Raw genomic sequence first — 20,976 nt, 5'->3', positions numbered from 1 at the left:
TGGTAATTTCTCCCTTTTTTCAATTTCTTTTATCCATTTAAAATCTTAGCTCAGTTGAAAGTTTTTTTAGATATCCACTCTGATTTCTTTAGACAGCTCTTATTTCTCCTCCTCATTGGAATTGTTTGTGCCTCTAACATCTCACTTTTCAGAATCTCCCATCCATTATGAACTCATTTCTCTTCTAGTATTCCTGACCACAGGACCACACTGTTTGCTAACATCAGTTTTCCTAAAGTCTAAAATACATGTGTGACTATGTTTGACTTTCCCTCTCTGCTGTATAAGACTCTAGAATAATATGGTCACTCCCGCCTAAGAAACTCACTACTTCCACCCCATTAACTACATCACCCCTGTTCGTTAGGATCAGATCTAAAGTTGCTCATCCCTTTGTTGCCTCTTCCACCTTTGGGGATTGAAATTGTCTGCAAGGCAAGTGAGGAATTTGTTGGATTTGATACTATTAGTAGAGATATTTGTCTTCTAACAAATATCAGGGTAACTGAAATCTCCCATTACATCTCTCATTTCTGAATGTGGGGTCATCTGTTTCAGGGAGGCATCATCCAAATCCGCAATATGGTCTGGGTGGTCTGCAGCAGGCTGCCACAATAGTATCCCAGTTATTTCCCCACCCTTTAATTTTTATCTTATTTAATTCCCAACGTGGCCTTCGGATTTCAGTCATGAATCTCCTCACAGTGTATATATCCCTGAAGGCATCTGATCTGATCTTGGAAGTTGATTAGGGTCATCCCTGGCTAGTATTTGGATTGAAGACCACCAAGGAATACTATGTCATCTGTTGACTTATAGTAACCCCATGAATTTTGCACGTTTTTCTTAGGCAAGCAGTACTTGGAGATTCTTTTGCCAGATTCTTCGTCTGAAATATAGGCCATAGCACACAGTATTTGTTGGTAGTTTCCTATCTAAATACTAACCAAGGTTGACCATGATAAACTTTCAAGATCAGATGAGTGCAGATTCTGAAATGCATGGAATCACATAAATCTACAGGCAACTTGAAGATAAACACAAACTTATGTACACACAGTTTTCAGCGAGGTATCAAATCTGGACTGTATGGTTTCAGATAGGTGCTTCTATGAGTGACATTTTGCCTATGTCACTGCCTAGTGATAAGTGCCCTCAGGGTATATGCTTATGGCAGTTGGCAAACTGTTGGAAGGAGAAACTTGATTCTGAGCAGTTTGCAGGAGGAGGTTCATTACAGGTAGGCAGATTAAACTGAAGAAAATTTCTTTGCATAGCAGCTTTTATAAGAATAGCAAAGATAGAGATAAATAAAACCAAATGCCACACTTGGCAAATCCTTGGAGAGGTCGTCTTGGATTAGAGCTGAACTGCATTCACCCCCCACCCAACCCTCCCCCCAGTTCCTCTTGCCAAGTCAGACCTCAAAGCTAGATTATGAAATGGTCACTTTGTATTCAGCTCAAAGGGTGTCTCAGATATATGTAATAGTAAAAAACCCCAGTAATGAAAATAAACAACACGGCATATTTTCCCAAGGGGAAACGTTAATGGTACAACCGAAAATGTTCAATTTGATTATAATGCTCTATGAAAAGGTCATTGAGAGACTGCAGAAGCTTACCTTGAGGATGTTTTTTTTCTGGATGAAAAGGAAAGTCATTTTACTGCTGCTGGGAGCACCCGCTGTATTCTTATGTTTCTGTGTCCGACAGTGGACCATGCTCTTTATTAAAATAATGTAATGAGAATGAGCCAACACACCTGGACTGCATTAATTTAATGTATGCAAAGGGTGCAATTCTACATTCCAAGGGGGGTGGGGGACAAGGCAAAAGTGAAATGAAACTGGCTCATCCATTTTTTTATCGTGTCAGAAGTAACTTCAGAACATATTGCAAGTTGCTTCTGGTGTGAGAGAATTCGCGGTCTACAGAGACGTTGTCCAGGGGATGCCCAAATGTGTTACCATCCTGCTGGGAGGCTTCTCTCATGTCCCTGTAAGCTAGAGCTGACAGGTGGGAGCTTATCCTGTCTCATGGATTTGAACCGGCAACCTTCAGGTCAGCAACCCAACCTTCAGGTCAACAGTCCAGCTGACAAAAGGGTTTAATCTATTGCACCACCACGGCTCCCGGCTCGGCTCATCCATTGATGAGAGTAGTTGTAGTGAGCACAATTTCCTTTTACACACACACAGCTCCAAATCCCAGAACTGCAGAAGGGCAGGAAGAAAGCCCTCTGATCCCATCCTCTGGCCCAAGGAAATAGAGTCACCAATTGCTAGTTAAAATAAAATACCAGCATAGGGAACACATTGCATTTAAATGACTGCTTACAGCCCACCACCATGTTCTTAACATGCACTTCTGCCTTCTCTCCCATGTTTTCTTGTCACCACTGCCTATATCTCAGGCTCGCCTTGTGGGAACAAGGGAGAGGGCCTTTTCTGCTGTGGCCCCCCGATTATGGAACTCACTGCCCACTGAGATCAGGCAAACCCCCACCTTATTAGCCTTTAGGAAAGATTTAAAAACGTGGCTCTTCCGTTGCGCTTTTGGAGAGTAACTGTCATATACTTCTTTTGTTACTCCCCCCAACATCTATCCTCTAGACTGTTCTACTATCTTATGTCTCTGTTCCCCATGGTTTTTATTCTTATCTCTTTCCCACCCCGAGTTTTAACTTAGTGTTCATGCGGCCCGCCCATGTTATATTGCTTTTCTGCTCTCGTGTTGTACTGTACATTATTATTTATTGTATTTTAATTGTGTTATGATATGTTGTTTTTATATTTTGTTACATTGTATTGTTCTGGGCACGGCCCTATGTAAGCCGCCCCGAGTTCCCGTTGGGGAGATGGTGGCGGGGTATAAATAAAGTTTTATTATTGTTATTATTATTATTCCTCCACTTCCCGTTTCTTGCATGACTTATCATTTCAGTCTGTAGACCAAACTGTGGACCTGTCTCTTTTTAATAGATATGAGCTGTTTTGAAAACAATTAATGTCTGAAAAATGGAATAGTGATACAGTTAAAAATAACCTTAGAGAAAGGTTTAAAACTAAACAATTTCAGATTTCTCCCTCATGATACTGAAGCTAAGGAGACAAACAAACTGAATGGTATAGCTATACATTCATTTTGGTCAGAATATCTGAGACAACATCTGGGATAGGATTGCAAACCCGCATGAAGGCTTCCTGCATTATTATTACATTCACCTAAGAAATAGGTTCTGTAATTTTTTATTTTTTATCCTCAGTATCCAAAATGAAAGCCTCATTTCCTTGAAATGTTTATTAAATTTGTAAATGCCTAATTATAGCAAATGGTCACACTGTGCATGATATATATGCCTTCATTTTTTGAAATATATAGCAAAAAATCAAATGGACTAGAAATTTTCCATATTTTCCTTATTGTGATAAATGCTACATCCTGCTGTGCATCAACAATAGCGTTTCTTTGTGCAATTGAGCTTATTGTTGTTTCCCTGTTTTCTTTCAATGGAGCTGCCTGGGAATCCCACTGTTAATACTACACCAAGCTTGCTGCACTTTAACAGACATTTCCAACTAGCAGAATGATAGTTTTAATATAGTGGCAAGGAAGGGAGAGTACACTGTAGATTTCTATAGAAATATTAGATAGATAGATAGATAGATAGATAGATAGATAGATAGATAGATAGAGTAACTGTGTGAGTCATTTAGACGTACACAAGCTAGTTGCACTGAAAGCCATTTGTGAGCTTTCAAAGAGGCTTGAAGGCTTTGCATATTTTCAGAGGTTCAGGGCATTTGTAATGTGCCTTCCATTTAAGAAAAAGAAAAAATGAAATGCACAGATACAAGATAGGTGATACTTGGCTTAGAAACAGTACACGTGAAAGGGATCTAGGAGTCTTACTAAGCCATGAGTTGAACATGAATCAACAGTATGATGCAGCCAATGTGATTCTAGAATAGTGTCATGGTTCCTCAGACTGTTGGGGGGGGGGGGGGGGAGAACTATTGTTTGAAAGAAACATAAACCATTTCCTATGCACACTGCACATATCTTATTTGTAGTGCAAAAAAAAATGAAAGAAGATTACAGTATTTAAAATGAAGAACAATTTTAACCAGCATAAACTAATGGGAAGTATGGGCCTGCTTTTAGCTAATGAGATAGTCAAGTTAATTAGAATTGTTGTTGTGTGCCTTCAAGTCATTTCAAACTTAGTCTAAAGTTTAGGGAGGGAGATTGGTAAAGGACCTTGGAGGGTTGCAGTTAGCCCATGTGCCTTAGTTTGGGGACCCCTGGTCTAGATAAAGGACAGTAATAGCCTTATTCTATTCTGCTTTAGTCAGACCTCACCTGGGGTACTATGTCCAGTTCTGGGCACCATACTACAAGAAGGATTGAAAGCTGGAACGTCTCCAGAAATGGGCGACCAAAATGACAAAAGGTCTGGAAGCCAAGACCTATGAGGAACAGTAGAGGGAGCTGGATATGTGTAGCTTGGATAAGAGAAAACTGAGTGGGAATAAGACAGCCATTTTTAAATATATGAAAGGTTGTCAAGCTTGTTTTCGTTGTCCCAGAGATTAGGACATGGAGCAACGGATTCAAATTGCAGGAAAGAAATTCCTGATAGTAAGAGCTGTTTGACACTGGAATACATTGTATTGGAGAGTAGTGGAATCACATTTTCTGGAGGTTTTTTAAACAGAGACTAGATGGTCATCTCTCAGGAATACTTTGATTCTGTGTTTCTTCATGACAAGAAGTTGGACTAGATGGCCATTGTGGTCTCTTCCAATCTATGATTCTCATGTTATTGTCTCCCCCATTTCCAGTTCCATGGCCCAAAAGTTCATCTTGTGGCAGGGGAGATAATGATGTTTTGCTGGCAGGACATATCTTCTTGCTGGGTCATAAATGTCGTAATTATATTGGAACATAGAAAGATGAATATCTATGAAGTCAAATGGGGGACTACTCCACACCATGACACCCACCACTTGTAATTTTAATTTTAAATTGTGCACTTTAATCTGCACTTTTATCAATGGATTTTAACTTGTATTTTAACTCTGCGTATTTAGTTGTAGGTCTTTAAATAGTGTTTCATCTCATGTTTAAATTATGTTGTATCCCACCTTGAACCACAGGGAGAGGTGGGTAATAAATTTGTTGTTATACAGTTATACAGTTGGCACTCTGTATCCACAGGTTCTGCATCCATGGATTTAACCACCTACCACTTAGGAGCCCCCAGTGGAGTAGTGGGTTAAAGTCTTGTGACTTGAAGGTTGGGCTGCTGATCTGCAAGCTGCCAGGTTCGAATCCCACCCGGGGAGAGCACGGATGAGCTCCCTCTATCAGCTCCAGCTCCATGCGGGGATATGAGAGAAGCCTCCTACAAGGATGGTAAAAAAAAAATCAAAACATCCGGGCATCCCCTGGGCAACGTCCTTGCAGATGGCCAATTCTCTCACTCCAGAAGCGACTTGCAGTTTCTCAAGTTGCTCCTGACACGAAAAAACAAAAAAACAAAAAACAACTACCACTTGAAAGTAACTTTGGAAAAATCCAAAAAGCCAAGCACTACATTGATGCATGGTCATATCCTGCTATAGCATCCAAACATTTCACAGATGCTCAAGATTTCCACCATTTCACAGATGCTCAAGCTCATTTGAATATATAATACTGATGGTGATGATGCAATTTTTATTCATATCCACCTCTCCGCAAGGCTCAAGGTAAGATACAATGTAGTTAAAATACACAGCTAAAAACATATATTCAAAGCTATAGTCATAAAAGACATTAAAATCATTCAAACTAATAAAATGTCCATTCAAAATCCATGTTTTAAATTTGATTGACTGGCCTACTGGAAGATATAGGTCTTTATTTCTGTCTTAAATATTGAGAGCTTATTTAGCTGTTGGAACTCTTCCAGCAGGTAATTCCACAATCTAGGGGCAACTGATGAAAAGATTCTCTGAGTGACAGTTGTTAGTCTGGTTCCACTTGGTTGAAACAAACATCTCCCAGAAGACCTGAGTGATGCCATTTTAGGACACCATTATACATCATAGTATATCAAAGTACCATTATATATAATGGGATGTGAATATCTCTGGGACCAAGCCCCAGAGGATACCAAGGGCCTATTGTACTGGTTAGACCTGATAGAAGTCACAGTCCAATCAAATCTACATGATCCACATGATTCCCATCCACATGATTCCTATCCATATGCCTCGTATAAGGCATACAAGACACCAACAGGTGCCTATGATATTCAGGGATCTGCAGATGTAAACAGGAAGACCTTATATAAAAATGAGTTCTGAGCAGAGAGATCTCACAGCATTCATTCCTTTAAAAACGAAGGCAGTGGAAGGTAGAGAGATTACAAAATCTGTAAATCATCAAGTACATAGAGAAGCAGTTCCTCATATTCTAGCTTGAATGGATGAAACAAACACTGAAATTTACTGCTCACTGGGAGATCAGCTCAATAATGCAGGACTGGCACTATGCTCCAACGTATGAGCACCACTTTTTAAAAATATGCTTTCTCCATCTCTCTTTCTCAATCTCTCAAACACATGTGCACACGCACACACCTGCTCACATAAACAAGATGAGCCATTCTTGTCATTCCAGTGCTGCTGAGAACAACTCCTGGTTACTGCCAGACGGTATTTTTAACTGTATTATTTATTTGAAGACCTGCCTGCTGCTCAGAGACAGAGCATGGAGGGCCTGTATAGGGAAATCTGAATCTTTACCAACTGGGAAAGTCCAGGCTCTAGACACACAACCTTTTTTTTAAATGCCCATCATACCAAAGGGCAGTCCTGAAAAGAATTATTGCAAAGGTAAAGGCTGATTCCAGCTTTTCTTAAGACTGTGTCAGCATTCCTTTATTGATGTAGCTGCTATTCAGAAAAATATTTCATAAATAGTCTGGCTGTTTCTCAAGAGAGCTGATGGTTCAGTATTTGTCTGGACAGTATTTGGCTATGGCTGAGTGATGGACGTCAATGGATATAACCTCATCTTCTCAATATTCCCCCCTATTATTGAGTTACTACTACAATGAAGTCCTATTACACTTCATCCCACTTCTATTCCCACAAATGTGTAAATATGTTTTATATCTTGGACATCATGGTTTGTACCCATGAATGATAATTCTAAAATAAAAATGAATTAGTTTTAAAGGTGCTTTTTTATTGTGTCAGAAGCGACTTGAGAACATACTACAAGTCACTTCTAGTGTGACAGAATTGGCCATCTAGAGACGTTGCCCAGGGGTCGCCCAGATGTGTTGGTTGGGAGGCTTCACTCTTGTCCCCTAAAGCTAGAGCTGACAGATGGGAGCTCACCCTGTCTCACAGATTCAAAACTGCAACCTTCTAGTCAGCAACCCAACCTTCAGGTCAGCAGTTCAGCTGGCACAAGGGTTTAACCAACTGCACCACTGCGGCTCCCTTTAAAGGTGCTGATACATTTCTTCTGCCACCGCCCAAACCCCCTTTCTCCTTTTTATGCTTCAAGGAACAAACATTACTACTCATTTAAAAACTACTATAATGAGAATTCTCTCCAGATACTGACAGGTTTACTTGTAGACAACCTATACTGTACACTGCATTCCCTAGACATTTGCACCTCTAATGGCAATTGACACATGGATTGTAACAAGACTTTGAATGTCTCCGAGAAATATACAAAACATCTGTATTATTGTCACTTTCTGCAGGTTACTAGGTTTTTCTCAATATACTACAAGAGTATATTTAAGAAAATAGTATATTGAGGTCAAATGAATCAATTCACTTTTTAATAGATTTACAATAATCCGAATTGACACACGTTGTGCTTGTTATATAGGCAGTGTGCAATAAAAAAGAGAAATGTAGATACTGGCTTTTGAAAACAAATTAGGGTAATAGACACATTTCAGAACATGTATGTTTCTGTCCTTTTCTGAAACTGTGATTTTCATGGGGGCAGGAAGAGTGCTTGAACAGTATCACTGCAATTAGAAAACATAGGACAAAACAAGCAGAAAAAGCTTCATACACTCCTTCTCTGTCTGAGGAGAGACAATACAGTGACTATCAGGCATGAATTGCTGACCACAGTTCTAGGACTACTTTGTAATTCAGGAAAAACTACTACAAACCTTTAAAAAGAGGGAAAGCAACAATGTTGGGACATTTTATCATATGTGGCAGTCTTGTAGAAAGGCCCAGAAATATTGGACTCAAACGCATATGATGCTGGAAAAAAACTGTTAAGGTTAAAATCACAATGAACCCAGTTTTAAGTTTTGAGAATGTTGGGCAAGCTTCTAGAAAGAAAATCTGGAAGTTTATGATAATGCAATGATAACTGCAGAAAAAAATCACAAATTGAAGGTACCAGTTATCCCAGTGCAAGAAGAATGGCTTGCAAAGCTCTGTGAATTAGCTGATATGGATAAACTGACTATGTTGATTAAGGAAAAATCTTTGGGACTTGATTATTATCATGTGAGCTGACAAGGGCATTGGACAGGATCGCTCCCGAACGTCCCCTCTCACTGCGCAGAGTCGAGTCGACTCCTTGGTTCACTGAGGAGCTGGCTGTGATGAAGCGTGCGAGTAGGGGACTAGAGTGCACCTGGAGGAAATCTCGGGATGTATCCGACCAAGCACGGGCTAAAGCCGCTATTAAGGCTTACTCCGTGGCTTTGCGAACAGCCAGGAAAGCTTTCACGACTGCCCGCATAGCGTCTGCGGCCAACAGGCCATCGGAGTTGTTCCGAGTTGTTGGGGAGCTCCTGCGGCCCCCTGAGACCCAGGGGCTTCCTGATGACTTGGCAACTAGGTGCAGCGATTTTGCGCACCACTTTGCAGGCAAAGTTGCTCAGATACGCCATGAGTTGGACTCCAGCTTAATTGTAGTTCCAGCGGAAGTAACCGAGGCACCTGTCTGTCCGATTTTGTGGGATTCTTTCCGGCTTGTTCTTCCTGATGACGTGGAGGGGATACTTGGGTCTGTGAGGGCGACCACTTGTGCTCTGGATCCTTGTCCCTCGTGGCTGGTTAAGCAGGCCAAAGAGGGGTTGTTGGATTGGTTTGTGGCTATAATAAATGCCTCCCTGGGTCAGGGGTCAGTTCCATCCTGCTTCAAGCAGGCAGTAGTAAAACCGCTACTAAAAAAGACCTCATTAGACCCATCTGTATGTAACAACTACAGACCAATTTCCAACCTCCCGTTTTTGGGCAAGGTTCTGGAGCAGGTGGTTGCCACGCAGCTCCAGGAGTTCCTCGATGACACTGATTTTCTGGACCGCTCGCAGTCTGGCTTCAGGCCTGGGCACAGCACCGAGACGGCTTTGGTCACCTTGGTGGATGACCTCCGCAGGGAACTGGACAGGGGGAGTGTGACCCTGCTGGTTCTCCTGGACATCTCTGCGGCTTTCGATACCATCGACCATGGTATCCTTCTGGGGAGGCTCTCCGGGATGGGACTCGGTGGCATGGTTCTTCAGTGGCTCCAGTCCTTCCTGGAGGGCCGTTCCCAGATGGTGAAGCTGGGGGACACCTGCTCGGACCCCTGGCCTTTGACCTGTGGGGTCCCGCAAGGGTCTATTTTATCCCCCATGCTTTTTAACATCTACATGAAACCGCTGGGAGAGGTCATCCGGAGTTTTGGAGGGTGTTGCCATCTCTACGCAGGTGACACGCAAATCCACTACTCATTTCCATCTAACTCCAAGGAAGCCCCTCGGATGCTGAACCAGTGCCTGGCCGCTGTGGCGGACTGGATGAGGAGGAACAACCTGAGGATCAATCCTGACAAGACAGAGGCCCTCCTGGTCAGTCGCTCGTCGGATCGGGGTATTGAGTGGCAACCTGTGCTGGACGGGGTTACACTCCCCCTGAAATCACAGGTCCGCAGTTTGGGGGTCCTCCTGGATTCAGGGCTGACGCTTGAAGCGCAGGTGTCGGCGGTGGCCGGGAGGGCTTTTGCACAACTCAAACTTGTGCGCCAACTGCGACCATACCTCGTGAAGTCTGACTTGACCACGGTGGTGCATGCCTTAGTTACCTCTAGACTGGACTACTGTAATGCGCTCTACGTGGGGCTTCCCTTGAAGACGGCCAGGAAGTTACAATTGGTCCAACGCTCGGCCGCCAGACTAATAACGGGGGCGAGTTACAGGGAGAGATCTACTCCCCTGTTTAAGGAGCTCCACTGGCTGCCGTTCATCTTCCGGTCCCAATTCAAGGTGCAGACCATCATTTATAAAGCCCTAAACGGTTTGGGACCCGCCTACCTTCGTGACCATATCTCCTACCATAAACCTGCCCGATCTCTCCGATCATCAGGGGAGGCCCTCCTGTCGCCACTACCTATATCTCAGGCCCGCCTTGTAGGAACAAGGGAGAGGGCCTTTTCTGCTGTGGCCCCTCGCTTGTGGAACTCGCTGCCCATTGAAATCAGGCAAGCCCCCACCCTTTTAGCCTTCAGGAAAGATTTAAAAACATGGCTCTTCCGGTGTGCTTTCGGAGAGTAAATATTCTTTGCTACTCCCCCCAATATTTATCCTCTAGACTGGTTCACTATCTGATGTCCCTGTCCCTCGAGGTTTTTTATTCTGATCCCTTTCTCACCCAGAGTTTTTAATTTTTAATCTAGTTTTTAAATGTAGTGTTCATGTGGCCCGCCCTTGTTATATTGCTGTTTTGATCTTATGTTGTACTGTTTATTTTATGTATTGTATTATTTAATTGCATTATGATATGGTTATATTGTATTGTCCTGGGCATGGCCCCATGTAAGCTGCCCCGAGTCCCCATTGGGGAGATGGTGGCGGGGTATAAATAAAGTTTTATTATTATTATTATTATTATTATTATTATTATTATTATTTCACAACAACAATTGGTGCAAGGTAGGAGGTATGGTTTAGAAGAGCTTTACCAAAGGCAAGTCTGGTTATATAGTATCATTCAAAGGGAGTAAAATTAAAAGGGATAAAAACCATAAGGTAGTGAGTCTGAGGTTTGTAGAATTGTTTCCTTGTTGATTTGTTTAGTAGTGTGTATATGTCTTTGTAGGCGTGTGTTTTGTTTTGTATTTGTTTTGAGATGTAGTTTTGTCATTTGTTGTACTAGCAAGAATGCAGCTGCATATCTTTAGTTTTATATATAATAACATTTCGCTTTTTTGTATTTTGACTGCTTTTTATTATGTTTGCTTTCTTTTGAATAAAAATTACTTTTTTAAAAAAGAGAAAGAAAAAGTGTGGAAGACAACAGATTGATAAAATTATATGTATTTTGTCCAGTAAATTTGTGAAGGAATGCTCTGAATTTTAAAGTAAAGAGGTGATTGTTCAGTGCTGTTATCTTACAAAAGGTATTTCAGCCACTTAAATTATTGCGGTCTATTATGAGGCAAACAAATAAACCACTCTTCCAAAATAAACGATTCAGTAAAAAAAAATAGGGAAAAGTATTGGGATTACAAAATTAATTTTAAGCATGGTAGTAGTGTTTGTTTTTTGGCTTCATTATATCAGAATTTACAGTAGAGTCTCGCTTATCCAACATAAACGGGCCGGCAGAACGTTGGATAAGCGAATATGTTAGATAATGAGAGATTAAGAAAAAGCCTTTTAAACATCAAAATAGGTTATGATTTTACAAATTAAGCACCAAAACATCATGTTATACAACAAATTTGACAGAAAAAGTAGTTCATTACACATTAATGCTATGTAGTAATTATTGTATTTACGAATTTAGCACCAAAATATCACAATGCATTGAAAACATTGACTACAAAAATGTGTTGGATAATCCAGAACATTGGATAAGTGAGTGTTAGATAAGTGAGACTCTACTGTATTTCCTTTAAAAGAGAGTAATCAAACCCAACTTTTAAAGTAGGGAAATTTGATAGTAGGGAAATTTAGGTACGCTTTATGCGGGAGGCTAATTTAACTAATTTACAACATCATAAAAACTGCCAGCAAAACACGAGGAAAGGAATGAGGAAGTACAGCCACTAGTGGACAGTGAAAGCAACAGCTCCTCCTGTGGCCAGAATCGTGAAGCTGGAAAATAAAATGTTAAACGCCTCTGTGTCTGTCTATATATGTTGTTTGTCTGTTGGCATTGAATGTTTGCCATATATGTGTTCATTGTAATCTGCTCTGAGTCCCCTTCGCGGTGAGAAGGGCGGAATATAAATACTGTAAATAAATATATAAATAAATAAATAAATACAAATAGACTTACATTTCCAAAAGTGCATGGTTTTCAATTCTCACTTTACCTCCATATATGTTTCTCTTATTGATGACTCTACAGTACTCCACTTGTTCATTGTGTGCATGGTCCAAAAAAAAAAACCAAAACAAAAACAAAAACAAACAAACACAAAAGCCAGACTTCAAAGAAGTTCACATTGGAGACCTTCTGCATCTGTAACTGGGGTTCTCAAAGCAAGGCCTGTGGGCTGGATGTGGCCCTCCAAGGTCATTTACTCAGCCTTCGCCCTTAACTTTAGACTTAGGGTCACTCTAAGTTTGAATGATTTCAAGGCTCACAACAATAACAATCCTGATTAACTTGACTATTACAGCAGCTAAAAACAGGTCCACACTTCTCACTGAAATACTTGTAAATTTATGTTGGTTAAAACTGTTCTTCATTTTAAATATTGTATTGTTATTTCATGTTTTTTGTACTAAAAATAAGACATGTGCAAAACATCCAGGTATTCCCTGGGCAAAATCCTTGCAGATGGCCAATTCACTCACACCAGAAGCAACTTGCCGTTTCTCAAGTCACTCCTGACACGAAAAAAATGTGCAGTAAGCATAGGAATTTGTTTTTTTGTTTTTTTTTCTTCAAATTATAGTCCATCACCCCAACAGTCTGAGGGACCATGAACCAGCTCTCTGCTTTAACCACCACTAGTTATTTCCAAATAAAATACCAAATTCACTTTCCTACTGATATATATCACCATATAGAATGGATCCTTGTATAAGTTGAGGTTAGATACTGGGGCCTAAATTATGGATTTTGATGAGGCGAATAACTTGAGTCATTCCACAGAGAGGGGAAAACACCAATTCTGTCCCTGGGGGGCAGCCGCACTTGGCTGCTGCTGTTATTTCTCCACTAAGGCATTTAAAAATGCCCGAAGAGATACCAAGGCAAAGAGAACAGATGAGATTGATGCTTCTTTTAGGTTTGTCTGGAATGGATTAAGCTCTTGCCTTTTGCCACTCTAGTCAGAGAAGAGGATGGGTCTTTCTTATCAGTTAAAGGTACAGTAATAATATACAGTGTTTCCTCACTACTTCACAGTTCACTTTTTGCGATCTCGCTGTCTTAGTTTTTTAATAAACACTAAAATAATAGTATAAATCATTATATATATAAATGTAATGTGACATTTTATTATGGAGTAAACAGCAAAACCACTGAACCCAATCACACCAAATTTGGCCACAAAAGACAGTCATCCAAGCTATGTCTTTCCAACAAAAACCATAAAAATTTAAACAGGAAATAATTTAAAATCCCCCAAAACCCAAACGATGCTACAGTGCATGCGCGAATGCCCCCCCCCCCCCCCCGTGCGAGGGAAAAATAACGCACCAACCATTGCAAGGGAAGAGAAGCCTAGCCATGGAGTCCAGAGTGGCTTAGGAAACGATATCACTGCAGGAAATACTTGAATAAGAGGTCTCCTTTCAGCCGCAGAAAAATCCTTGCCTGCCATGTATTTCATTTCCTTTCAAACCTCTCAATGATCCTGTCAAGGAAGTACCCCCTTCCCTCCTCCCTGCTTCTCCTCTTTGGAAAGCTTAACCAGAAATACTACTTTTTGGAGTGTGAGAGAAAGATATTTATAACCTTGATTACCTTTCTTTTCAATTGGAAGAAGCCAGAACCATATATTTACCGCTTAAAAAAAAAAAGAATGGAGGGCCCACCTTTTCCTGCTTAAAGGGGCAACAAATAATTTGGAATTGGGGGGGGGGGGGGATTTCATAACTTAATAATTACTAATAGATGGGTCCGTATTAGTTCCATTGAGGGGAATAAGAAATGTGTTGGAAAAGGATTTGGCGGAAGACCTTAAAAAGATGGGTGGAGCCAGCACCCCATATTTCTCCTTTTAAAAAACGAATAGGGGACTCACCTTCCTCTTCTTAAAAGGGCAAGGGATACTTTGGAAAGGGAACATTAGGAGGTAATGGCTTCTCCTTTGAAAGAATGGGGATCAGTGTTATAGAAAATGGGAGGGAGGATATGAGGTGGTTTTCCCCTTTTCATATCCCCCCCCCCTTCTATAACTGGCCCTTTAAGAGAATGGGGGTCTCAGCCTTCCCTGTCTTCAAGGGGTGAATGATATCTTAAGGATTGCATCATAATAATTAGTCATAAATAACAAATATTAAATAGTATATATTACTATTACTGATCCAAGGATCCCATAGCCTTGAGCTGTGTTTGTGGTGGCCCTGTGGTTTCGACTTTATTTCCCAGAATTCCTGTCCCTTGGACATACTGACTAAGGCTTCTGGGATTTGGAGTTCCAAGCGTAGGCCTGAAAAGCGCGCGGGGGGGGGGGGGGGGGGGAGATGCGTTGCTCTGTTTGTTTCCTCTCTCAGCCTCCTTTGCGTCTCCATCCGGGCGTGGAGGAAAGGTCGTCTCTCTCTTCCCTAGGCATAAACCCAGCCACCCCAAAAACCCAGGAGAAGGAGGGTGTTGGGAGAAGAAGGGTGCATTTACAACAGGCATGGGCAAACTTGGGCCCTCCAGGTGTTTTGGACTTCAACTCCCACAATTCCTGACAGCCTCAGGCCCAGGGGGGAAAGGAAGGGGCGTGAGGCTGTTAGGAATTGTGGGAGTTGAAGTCCAAAACACCTGGAGGGCCCAAAATGGGAATTCCAGACAAGAAACAATCAGAGCCAGCTAACATCTCCCAATAAAGAATTCCCCCAGTAGAAAGCAGCCAGAAAGCAGCTGCAAGGCTATTCAATGCTAATCAAGGAGATCAATTGCAACATTCACATCTTCCTCAAGCACACAAGAGTTCTTTCCCCCACACTGGACATTCCACAGGTATATAAACACTTTGTTGCCCTGCTTGATTAACACTGAAGGACTTGGAGCTTCAAAGCCAGGCTGCTTCCTATGCCACAGCAAAGCGTGGCTGGGCACAGCTAGTAATATTATAAATCCCTGTTTCTACTTCCTTCTAAGAAAGGAAGGAAGGAGAAGCCAAAGGGAGAGAAAAAGAGGCCGAAGCAGCTTTGTTTTCACCTCACAAGGCAGCGGCAGCAGCAGGAGCTACTTGCCAGTGAGATTGTAAACAACACAAATATAGCGTCCCTACTTTGTAGATTTTCACTTTTCGTGGGTGGTCCTGGAACGTAACCCCAATGATAAGTGACGGAATGCTGTAATATACTTTATTTATATTCTACTCTATCTCACCGAGGAGACTTAGGGTGGATTACAGAACACATATACGGCAAACATTAAATGCTGTTATACAGTTAACAAGGACAGTCAATACATAGACAGAGGTAAAGACTTCCCCATCTTATCTATTTCTGGCATCTGGAGGCTGTGCTTGATTCCATTCAAGGGGGAGGGGGTGCTGTTGCTCTATCTTCCATGCCGAGGTACCTATTTATCTACCTGCATTTCTGCTTTTGATCTGCTAGGTGGGCAGGGAGCTGAGGCTGATGGCGAGTGCTCACCCCAACCCGGGCTTTTGATCAGCAGAATTCTCTGAAGCTTTAGCAGTTTAGCTCGCTGAGCTATGCCTGGTTTTCACGTTGATCTATGGATAAGTTGAACCAGGTTTTTTGGGGGGTTCATTTCTTGACTAAAACCTTTAGATTTACACATGTGTATATAGGATTATTAAAATCGATCACACTGTTTTTTCAAAGAATTCTGCTTGTATGTACACAATGCAGAAATCTGACATCTACGAGTTGCTCTCCTTCTTAAGAAAAGAATACAACTTGAAAGGACAGTATAAAGATATTTATTTATTTATTCAGACTTATATGCCGCCACTCCCCTAGGGCTCGGGGCGGCTTACAAGAACAGGCTAAAATCTAAAACAATTTAAAAATAGCAGTAACAGAAATCAAAAGCCGGCCAAAACAGGTGTGTCTTACATGCCTTGCAAAAGGCTGATAAGTCCCGTAAGGCACGGACAATATTCTGGCAGTCTCGAATGCTTCTTAGTGTATATGTGTGAAAGAGAAAAACAGGGAGGGGACAGGCAGGTAGTTTGCTCTTTCTTTCTCTTGACCAACTATTAGCTCCTACCATTAATAGGGGCACCATGATCTCTCCTGACCTATGCCTCATTAGCCATAATGGGCACCAGCTACCTCTGTTGATTTGATTTTCCTTTCCAGTTCATAGGGAAGCCTCCATATGTACAACAATCCCAGAATTCAAATGCAAATACCAGCCTAACAGCTGGATGGGTGGGTGGGAGTTGGAAGGCTTCTAGAGATTTAAGCTGAGCAGTACTATAGTTATCCCGGTAATGGAAAGATGGCAGCCATAGAAACCTCCAGGGCTTTCTTTCCTTTGATACTGTTCTGTAGTCCCATATCCTTAAAAAAGAAGAAGCTATATCTGAATGAAATACCCAGACATCTATCAACCTGATTAATCCTCCCTGTGTGCCTCCAATTCTCTCTGAAATCAGCCAGAGAAAAGAAATCTGAAAAGAAAGGCCGGGCCAGAGTGTGCAATGCTAGGTTGGGCTCCTGTGCTCACAGATCTACTTATTTTGGCCTATCTCTCCTCAGTGATAAGGCTGCTAACAGCCTGTTATCAGGCAGTCTGTGAAAATGTGCTCCAGCCTGATTAGGACTCAGCCTTTGCCAAGGCTATAAACAGCCGTTATCATTTTCCCAAACAGAATAATCCGGACAGTATCAGCTCAGAAACATATGGGCCACACAGCGAAGATAGCCGCTGACGGACACTTCATTTTAATTGTAATGAGTGGGTAGCGGCAGCCGCTGCCCAGTTGGCAGCTGTTCCTTCTTTCTCTGTCTCTCTCACTCAGTCTTTCCTTTCCTTTTGGATGCTAAAATACACATATTGGCACTAACTAATACAAGGTGGGTATTGGCTCTACTTAATAGCTACATCTCTCACATTTTGTAAGCAGCAAAAGGCAGTTCCCCTTCTCCACATTGCATTTCATTGAAGTAAGGATTGAAATCATGTTAAAACCTTAAATTGCCTGAAGAACACACAGTTCTTCTTCTCTTTTTGTATCAGGTTATGCACAGGGCTTTGAATGGGATGTTCATTGGTGCAAAAGAGGATATCAGCGAAGTAAACCTAGTCCAGTAAGCCTCCACCATTCAGCTTTGGTCTGTCTCAGGTGAGAATGCAAGAGGCAAAGCTGTGGGTGTGGTCATGGGAAGTAGCGGATATTGACTAGCATTAAAGACAGTCGGTGAAATGGGAGACAGGCAGATTTGATACAAGAATGGAGGAAATTCTTCTGGCCTACTAAATTTCATTTCAATAAGGTTGTAGAAGGCATCGATTAGAAACAAGTTATTTTTAGGAATGTGCACAGAAAAGAAAATATAATTTTGGAACCTGCTTTAGAATTTCAGACGAAGGGCTGCTCAGTCAAAGTTTTGGACTCAATTGCATTTCAGAAAGTTTACCCTCGCTTTGTTTCGTTTTCTGATGCCTTGAAAGTCTTGTCATTAATAATCTTTAGCTATACTATATTATACTATAAATACCTTTAGTTTTTAAATTTGTGGATGAGATTTTCAAACTTTTAAGTTCCTCTGAGAAAATGAAGCCGATTTTTTAAAAGTAAAAGAGAAGGTTTTTCTTGAGGTGTGTATGTGTTTTGCCTTGATATGTGTGTGCAAGTAATAGTTTTAGGAACAATTCTGGGGGTAACAGGAGTGGAAGGATGTGACATTCTATCAGCTAACAATCAAAGTACATACAAATAGTAAGAGGATAAATAGGATATAAGAAATTAAAGGAAGGATTGGTATATACCTCTGACAGAGGTAAGTGCACTTTCCCTGCTTTAGTGCCCAGCAAAACCTAAGAATCTAAAGCAACGTCAATGTTAAGGCACATCCCATTTTTGGAGTCCCAATGACAGGAAAAAATGTGTGTCTTACAATAATTAAAATATGGTATATTATGTACAAATCTGAGTAACAGATGTTTTGATGGGGTTTTCTGGACACCCCCCCCCCCCCCCCGCAAACACACATACAGAGACTGGAAACCACACAACACCTCACACGCAATTTTGTAAAACTGTATCTTTGAATGAGAATGACAGTGATAATAATAGTAACAACACCAACATTAACAATAATATTATTTCTAACCTACCTCTCCTCATGGCTCTAGGTGGGTCACAGTCAAAACACAAAAACATTGCAAAATTCTATAAACACACATATTAAAATGTAGTTCTATAAAAGTTACATATTAAAACATATTTCTGTAAAATACATATTAAATGCACAGGACAGAGATTAAAATACAGGACACGAGTTCAAAATTCATGTTGTGTAGGCCTATCTTCAGATGGTTTTAAAAATCTTGACAACTTATTTAGCTGTCGGAGCTCTTCCAGCAGGTTGTTCCACAGTCTTGGGGCAGCCGATGAAAAGGTCCTCTGGGTGACTGTTGCCAGTCAGGTTCTGGCAGTATGGAGTAAGCATCCCCCAGAGAACCTTTAGGTAATCTGGACCCAAACCATTTAGGGCTTTAAAGATCCTAAGAAGGTGATTTTAAAGGGTGCTAACCTTGTGATAGTGCAATTGTTAACAGCAATCAAATGATGAAGCAGATGCTAGGCAAGTTATTATCCAGGAACTCTTTCTCCAGCTTCTCTTTAACTCACTCTTATTGTATAAAGTGATAAGACTCTGGTGAGACTTGAGGACAGTCAACTCAGCAATAACATCTAAATTGGATAAATAGTCATATTACATGTAATAATATAGAGCTCCTGGTCTCCCTCTCAAAATTCATAAATTCCCTTTGCTGTTGTAACCTTATGATATCTGCTAGTTGCATTTGGAGGAGCCTGAGTTCAGCAGTAGTGATGGAAAGTTCATTATGATGCAAGCCTTCATTTGTATTCCCTCATTCATGAACCTTTTTATGTCAAACATTCCCCACCCCCATTTCCAAACGGGAGGCTTAGCAGAGAGACTGTTCGCTTCATTTGCATTTCTGAGACAAGCACTTTGGCATTAATTCATCTTAGCACCAAGGGTCTCCTTTCCTCTATTTTCCCATCTTCAGCAGACCCTAAATGAATTCAGTAAGAGTCATTTGCTCTCAGTGTTGCAACACTGTGCCACGAGGATTACAAGGGATTGGGGTACTTTTCCTTTTCTTTTACTTCCAGTGCTTAGCCACTCTGCCTTGTTTTGCTATTAAAAATACAGCAAGATAATGTTCTTAGCCCCATTAGCTGCAGTAATGGTCTTGCCACTTCTGTATCCACCGCCTACAGATGCACCCAGCCCTAGTTACTTATCAGCCTGCAGGGAAAGTGGTGGATAAAATAACATCATAATATCTATACCGCAGGAGTTTTTAAAATCCTTGGGAGGATTTAGGCTTGCTTATTAATCACAGGTGCAATCTTTCTGTAATCAATATTCTGATCAGCAGAGCTCTGATCAGAATAAGCAAGGTCTCTTCAAAAATTCAGGCCTTATTGACCTCTGTGCATTCACTGCTGTTTTCATGTTATTCAGAAGCCTCAAAAAAGACTTTCAGAGACGTACAACTCTAAGCAAATCTAGCTTCCTATAGGGGATTTATGTTCTCATTCTCCATCTGCCATATAAGGATTGGATGAACATTTTCTTTGTAACATCAAACAATAGTCATCTAAACAAGAGTAAATTTTATTATCGTTGGAGCAGCAAGCTGTCTTGAAAGGTTTATTGTGAGTCTTACAGACTAGTGCCTACTTAATGCAAGGGTGACCTGAGATAAGGTAGACAGAAAGTTGAATAGTCTCAGTGCTATTCAACATCTTTATCAATAACTTGGATGATGGAGTAGAGGGCATGTTTATCAAATTTGCTGTTGACTGCAAATTAGGAGTAATACCCCAAAGGGTAGCATCAGAATTAAAAATGACCTTATCAGATTAGAGAGTTGGGTCAAGACTAACAATGAATTTCAATAGGGAGAAATGTAGGGTACTCTACTTAGACAAAAATTGGAATGCAGATATGGGCTGGATGATACTAGCTTGAAAACAGTACATGTGAAAGGGATCTAGAAGTCTTCTTAGACCACAAGCTGAGACATCAGTGTGATGCAGCAGCTTAAAAAGTCAATATAATTCTAGACACATAGTGTCTAGTTTGAGGGAAGTAACAGTATAGCTCTATTCTGCTTTTATCAGACCTCTACTGGAATACGATGTCTAGTTCTAGGCACCAAAATTCAAGAAAAATATTGGAACATGTCTAGAAGATAGTGTCTAAAATGGTAAAAAATCTGTAAACCACACCCTATGAGAAGCAGCTTAGAGAGTACAGCATGTTAGCCTGGAAAGAGGCTAAGACATGCCCCAAAGCCATATTTAAATATTTGAAAAGACTTCACCTTGAGGAAGGGTAGGCTTGCTTTCCATTGCTTTAAAGACAGGCTCTATATCCCAGGACCTGATCCCAGGTTTTCTGTTTATCCCAGATTATCTGGCAGTGGAGATTCATATAGTTTAAAGCAGAAAACCTGGGATCAGACCCTGAGATATAGGACCTGTCTGGAAGGGCCCTAGGACACAGAGCAATGAATTCAAATTACAAGAAAGGAGATTACACTAAACATTAGGAAAAATTTCCTGATAGTAAGAGCTGTTTGGCAGTGGA

General features: G+C 41.1%; 1 protein-coding gene across 11 annotated transcripts in view; it reads right to left on the bottom strand.

Annotated features, from left to right (window-relative positions):
* The window catches only part of pbx1 (PBX homeobox 1), a 266,538-nt gene that overhangs the window by 141,976 nt on the left and 103,586 nt on the right, over positions 1-20,976 (bottom strand). Inside the window, exon 1 of one of the 11 annotated variants that reach the window (XM_062979443.1) lies at positions 13,689-14,619. The exons of the other annotated variants lie outside the window; for them this stretch is intronic. Coding sequence (XP_062835513.1) covers positions 13,689-13,716 — 28 coding nt within the window. The 5' untranslated portion in view covers positions 13,717-14,619. Of the gene's footprint in view, positions 1-13,688; positions 14,620-20,976 lie in introns of those variants that run through there. 11 annotated transcript variants of the gene reach the window in all.

The sequence above is a fragment of the Anolis carolinensis genome, chromosome 4, assembly GCF_035594765.1.
Source record: "Anolis carolinensis isolate JA03-04 chromosome 4, rAnoCar3.1.pri, whole genome shotgun sequence".
NCBI classification, from domain to species: domain Eukaryota; kingdom Metazoa; phylum Chordata; class Lepidosauria; order Squamata; family Dactyloidae; genus Anolis; species Anolis carolinensis.
This window is presented reverse-complemented; position numbering and strand designations above follow the sequence as displayed.